Below are 6753 nucleotides of genomic sequence, written 5' to 3'. Positions count from 1 at the left end.
ATGAACATCAGAGAATATTTCACAAGAATTTCCTAAGAAGGTTCCTACAAAAAAGTGGACTTAGAAACCTTAACTGCAATTTTTTAGCACTATGTTTGAGCTGTTCCATTTGAAAATCTCAACGTACGCTGTGGAGAAATCATCGAGTTGGGTATATAACCTATTTACAAGAAGACTGTGAGCAAGAAATGTGGTGGATGGTGCATGGAAAATAATCAGCTTTTGTTTTGGGTCTTTCACGGTTGACTCTATCCTTGGAGGAAACACTCATGATCTAACAGAACAAATATATACTCCTTACATGAATCATTCTGCTGAAGGTGGCTTTTGGTTGCAAATCCTATATAGTTGATGGTGGCTTTGGTGCTCGCTGTCAAACGTGACAGCAAATGGTGCTGCTTTCTGCGAAGGACTAGCCTAAGACTCCTGTCATCTTTCACTTCACAGAAGAGAGTGGGATCTAGTAGTTTGAGAAAATCCAAAGGAAGCAATACAATCCCAACCAAAGCTTTTCTAACTTGATAATCTGGAAGCAAAAGAGGTCAGGAAAACATATTCATTCACTGTCATAGACTATAAATTATTTTCAACGGCTAAACATGCACACTCAGGCATCTCCAAATTCCCTGTTTAGAAAGCAGCCTCTAGATCACTGATGGGTTAAAAGCCTGGAACTTCACATGGACGTGAAAACCAACTGCTCATGAGGAGACTGATGAGCATGAGGGCCTCTCATTGTCCACCCTGTAGAGGAGGGAGGTGACCGTGGCTCATGGGAGTCACTGGTGGACAAGGTGAACAGAAAAGACGTCGCTCAGGTAAATGAACAATTAAGAAGTGACGGTTGAGGATGGGGTGTAATGGGGTTAGGAACTAACCCAGAGTTGTGTAAATCTAAAAAAAAGGCAGTGGGGGCTTAGAGTTGTTTCTTTTCTGAAAATCTCTCAACTGCTCAACAATGCCTTTCTAGAGGACACAGAGGCCCTGGCCCTGGGTATTTCCAAGTCTGCCTCAACAGAGCTGCTTGCTTTCTCTTCAGAGACTGAGAGAGTGATTGCTACAGATATAAGTACCACACAGTTTTCTAAGCAAGCCTACTTTAGTCTGAAGGTAAAGAGCATTACAGAGAGAACATACAAAAACAATAAAAGAACCTGCGTGCATGCAAAGAAGCTTACCAGAGTTCACCCCAGCTCTAACATGGGTGCTGACAGGATAAGTACTTGAACTCTCTCACCCTAGGCGCAGCCTTTTGATTACATGTTCATCACAGTTCAGCTCAGAACACAACCCAGTCTTATGGCCTCAGTCCTTCCAACCCTCCCCTAAGGATTGGGGTCCTCTGTGGAACAGGAGTCCTGTCCATTTGGCCTGTCAGGAAGAAAGCCCTGACTCAGGTTAAATCCTAGGCTTTTATATAAAAATATTTTCTCTCTGTTGGTGTCTGGAGTATTTAGAGTATATGCATTTTTCCTTGGGGCAGGGGAAGAAGCTTCAAAGGCTGATAATGGGGGATGTTCATTGGCATCCCCACTCCCTGTCAGAGAAGGTATATACAACATCACATACACAGTCACAGTTTAATACAATGTACCACACAGGTGCTAATTCAGTAAAATTTTACCTCACTCAATAAAACTTATCTTAATTCCATAAGGCTTTGTGCAGGATATTGTCAGTCTGTCACAGTGGATATTATCTAATTCAAAACAACTATGCTAGATAGAGCTTTTACAATCTCAAGGTAAAACCTTTCATAAAATTAACATTAAAAATGCTAAACTGACTGCCAACTTGAGCAAATAAATTCACAATAAACATAACTATACCATTAACTAATTTTAATGTACTGGTATCATGTCTTTTCTTAATCTTCTTCCCCTTTTCGAACCAAATCCTCCTAGTCCTTTTAATCTCTTAATATGGAAATTGCCTTATATTTCTATTAATTTTTGTTCCTCTTCTCTGGATCTTGTTTTAATTCTGGTATTCCTTTTTTTCTTTTTTTTTAAGTGGGTGGCCAAACTCTAGTGCAAAATTAAAGGTGAAGCTGTATCACAAAAGTCCCAATATTTTCAGTATAATTCTCCATCTCCTCCTTAGTACATTTTTATAAATTATTCATATCCTTGAACAGACTGGAATTGATAGCTGAGCAGATGTCTTTCTTCAGCAGTCCACAACACCACCCAGGAGAGGTTATGACTTAGTCAGAACACACCACAGTGTAGGAGGTGATTAAATGACACTGAAAACTAGTTGGAAGTCCTGAATTCCATTTCCTTATCAGAAACAGTGGGCAATTTACATTGGGTCATATTTTCAAAAATGCTCTGTAATTTTGGGTGCCCAACTTTGAATGCCAAGGGCCTGATTTTCTAAGTCTTTGAGCACTTACAACTGTAAAGAAGGAAACAGGAGCTCAGGATGCTCCTGAAAAATCAGGCCCATGGTATCTAAAATAGAGGCAATCAAAATTAGATGCCACCTTTGAAAATGTGACCCTTCACCTCTTTATGCCTAATTTTCAGCCAGCTATAAAATGGACATTTCTTGCAATACTCTTGAAATACATTAAGTTTATGTAGTATTGTGGGTTTAGCTAGGATTGCATAATTGGGGGGGGGGATGTAACAGATATTGCAACCCCATGCAGTATCTTTGGGGTTGCAAGATCTTCCAAGTACCAGATTCTTTCCCGGGCTCCGCTACACACTTGGTCAGGTCTTAGTGTTCTAGGCAGATTTGGGACCTTTGACAAACAGCATGGTCTGAAAGTCTGGAGCCAAGTTTTCCTGAGTTCTAATTCCTGCTTTGCCAATGAGGCACTGCGTAGCCTTTGCCAAATCACTTAGGGCTTGATCGTGGCAAGGTGCTGATGATAACCCTGATCTAGCACAGCACTCCACCATCTGCTTAACTTTAAGCATTTGATGTCAATGGAACTGTTCATGTGCTTAATGCTAAGCACATACTTAAGTGTTTTGCTGGATCAGGGCCAACATGCCCTGCATTTTGTAGGATGAAGCAATCTTTTTGCCTCACTTTCTCCTTCTGTAAAATGGGGATAATATCTGTTCCACAGAGATAGATTTAATTAAGGTCTGTACAACACTTTGGCCATGGAAAGTGCTAAGTATTATTATTGAAATAAACGACTTATTTTTTCTCATATATACATAAAATTGTGTTTAAGATGTATTTGTCATGGTATTCACTGTTTATCTATAAAACATCCAGTCAGTGCAATGAAAGTTTTAAAAACATTCCAAAAAAAAGAACTTCTGTTAGTGAAGAATGGTTCTGTGTACTTGGTCCTTTGAAAATTGACCCTGCACCACCTGGACAATATACTCAGTTTACTAAGAAGAAAGAGAAGACTGGCTTTCCTAATTCCCGTGGTTATTGTTTGCTGTTCAAGAGAAAATACATCATCCAGCTATAGAGGAATGTCTATGGAATTTTTTTGAGGGGAGAAGACTGAAAATCTAGTTCATTCTGGTTTTAACTAGTGGGAAAAAAACAAAACAAATCTTTTAAAAGGAAGATACAAAGTTTAATTAGCTCATGGATCAATGAAATCCAAATATGTGCACTCATTTCATGGACTCTGCCCTCTCTTGGATTTTAAGATCTAGTACTGAACAGCCCTGAGGCAGATGTGTATTAATTAGAAAAAGAAGCTTGTAGAGGGCAAGACTTGCAATCCGTGTCTGTTCCTGATTTACTGATCCAAAAAGAAACAAACAAAAACCCCAAACGGGTGCAAAACCTGATACAATTGTTGCTGGGTCATTTTCCCAGGTAAGCTCCTTTTTAAAACCAAATTCTTTGTGAACACTTAAGGTCCTGGAGAAACATGCAATCCAAATGACCATAGGACTAAAGTTTGTAGAAAATGGTACATTGAAAATGGTGCAGAAATGGAAACAAAACACAGCCATGTTGGTTTAATGCCATCTCTCAAAAGTGGCAAAACAATAATAGAAATATGTATTGGCTTTTTCTCTCTTATTTTTAGCACCACACCTATTCATTTAAACTTGTTCCAGATTCTACAGCCTGTTCCCAGAAATTATTAATTCTTTTGTTATTTTTAAATTTTGCATACGCAGTAGATTCTTAATAAAGGAAGCAAAGACAAATAAACTAGCCAATAATAGAGTTCATATTAAAAGGGGTAAGAATTCACGACAATCTTTTAAAAATAAACTTAAAAAAAATGAAGTTATCAGATTTTGCTTTCCTTACTGCAAAATGGTCCATTTTCTGGGAACAATGGGTTAATAATAGTTAAATGCATGGTGGATCATTTGCAAATGGATTTACAGTGATAGTGTGTACAGTCATGGTAACTGAATGTGCAAAGATAGTGCATCAATGCCCACACATTTTTGCATGTGCATCGGCATTCCTAGACTTCTGACAGGCCTCAAAATTTCTTTTGTTGATTATTTTCTCTGCATAATTGTGGTCAACAGAGCTGTGAAATCATCTCTCAAATATTCTGGTTTTTATCCAAAACTTTCTACTAGCTCCGCACTCAAAATAACTGTAGTCTGCTCCTCCTAAGAGTTTATGCAGTTCAGTTACAGCATGGAGCTGCAGAGAGGTTTTACATTACCCAGAGGGCCTACTTTATATTGGTGTGACCTATTTTCACTATTTAATGATCAGAAATTGATTGAGTGGGATAGTTACATCTCCACTGGACAGTCAAAGGTGCCCCTACTGCAGAAAGCAGAACATATGTTGTAAACCATTTCAACTCTAGTAGATTCTGAGAGTTTTCACAGCAGCTGCTCTCGCGATCCTTTTCTTGGCCATTTTCTGGTGTTACTTAAACGTACCTGAACACTAAACTCCTTTCAGCCGAGGTTGATTGCATCACATTGCTAATGCTGGGACTCTCTACTAACTTTGGCCAGCATGTGTTGCCTATACCACTCATAGCATGAATCTGTCACTGAAAACCATTTTATGATTCATCCTGAGAAATTTCATCTGGCAGTAAACACTCAGCAGCTGCCTGATGAGTTTATCTCAATGCAGTAGATTGATTCCTTGAGTTGACAGAATGGTACTAACAATCAAAACATCAGCTTACCATAGAGCTCCCATTGTGTACACAGAAATATTTCAAGGGAAATTTACAAGTTGTCAAGAAATTAAACCTTTGAAGCAACGCGGAGTGCTCGGAATGGTTTGTGTTCCTAGCAAGGGGACAGGCGGTAAGAAAACCTTCAAAGCATTTTGTGCACAGGTCCCACTTTCAAAAGGAGCAACATACAGACACTTGCTGTCTCTCCCTCTTGGAACGTTGGGACTGCAGCAAGCCATTGAGAAGAGTCAGAACATTTCAGTGCATGACTTCTCAGCTGCACAGCAAGGCAGGAAAACAAGCTGAATAATTACTATGCAGAAATGCTGACAGTGAGCAGTTATTTGGGCTGTTCAAACTTGCTTGCTTGGTATAGGCTGAATCTTGCTCCCTTTTCATGTGCACAAAAGACTCAAGAAGACATAATGGAACTGGTCCAGATCCTTTGTATGCCAGCTGGGGGTGCTTAGTAGGATTGAGAAAGCCTGGTTCAAAGGGACAGATATGGACCAGTTCTCCTCAGCGGAGGATTTTTCTGGTGTAGGGGAATCCTTGGGTGCCATCAAACCAGGTAATGGGTTCCTATACCACCTCTTGCTGCTGTTATCACAGAGGTTGTGTGGTGAGCTTTTCCAGTTTGGGGAAAGAACATGACTGCACTGTGCTGTGCTCCAGCAATTCCTGGCTAGTGGATAGCTAGGCATATCTCACAGCATTCCAGTATCAGACTGCTGCAAACAGCCCACTACCCCCTTCATCTGCACCTAGGTGAGAGAGAGCACGGCTGAGAACAGAGGCTATGGTCTTTGTCTTTCTGGGAGTTTACCTGCCTCTTCTGAGAATCCTAATTCCAACACCAAAGTGTCACGACTGTATCAAACTAGATGGGATTAGATCATTTTACAGATGAGGAAACTGAGGCATACAGAAAATGAGTGGATTACTTATGATCTCAAACACAGACTCAAGAACAGAACCAAGGACTCCTGACTCCTAAGTGCCTGCTCTAACCACTAGATAAGACTGCTTCCTTCATCATTTCTTCAGATGAGAATATGGTCATGAGAACTGTCTTATTAAAAAACCAGTTAATGTTTCTTAATTTTGTCCTATTTTGACTGAGTCGTGGTATCACACTGACCTAACGTAGATACCAAAAATCTTCCTTACATATGCCTGTGCACACAAGGGGGTAATTGCTCTATTGTGTCCACCCTTGTCAAGAGATGGCTCTGGACCAAAACTCAGATCCCAATATCCATGCCCTATCATTACTCCTGCCTTTCTCTACTACAAGAATCGGTTTTCTTTTCAATACTACTCTGTTGGGGTTCAGTAGATCATAGCATCTGTGCTAGCCAGACTCAACAAGAAATCCCTTCATATCATCATAAATAATGAACTTTTTGTTAATATTACTTCCTTTACAGGCAATATGTACATTGAAAAATATTTAGCAAGAATTGGATACAAAGGCTCCCATGAAAAACATGATTTGGAAACCTTAACTGCAATCTTCCAGCACCACATCCGAGCTGTTCCATTTGAAAATCTCAGCATCCTTTGTGGGGAAATCATTACCTTGGATTTAGACCAGGTTTACAACAAAATTGTAAGGAAGAAGCATGGTGGATGGTGCATGGAACACAACC

At 39.8% G+C, this 6753-nt stretch overlaps 1 protein-coding gene and 1 pseudogene across 1 annotated transcript in view; both read left to right on the top strand.

Annotated features, from left to right (window-relative positions):
• Positions 1-6753, top strand: part of LOC127034309 (arylamine N-acetyltransferase, pineal gland isozyme NAT-3-like) — a 17612-nt pseudogene continuing 10859 nt past the window's right edge.
• Positions 812-6753, top strand: part of LOC127034308 (arylamine N-acetyltransferase, pineal gland isozyme NAT-10-like) — a 7772-nt gene continuing 1830 nt past the window's right edge. Inside the window, 2 exon segments of the mRNA XM_050923026.1 lie at positions 812-1110; positions 6532-6753. Coding sequence (XP_050778983.1) covers positions 6537-6753 — 217 coding nt within the window. The 5' untranslated portion in view covers positions 812-1110; positions 6532-6536.

This window comes from Gopherus flavomarginatus, chromosome 14 (assembly GCF_025201925.1).
Source record: "Gopherus flavomarginatus isolate rGopFla2 chromosome 14, rGopFla2.mat.asm, whole genome shotgun sequence".
NCBI lineage: Eukaryota > Metazoa > Chordata > Testudines > Testudinidae > Gopherus > Gopherus flavomarginatus.
Note: the sequence above shows the minus strand (reverse complement) of the source record. Positions and strands in the feature narration are given on the sequence as shown.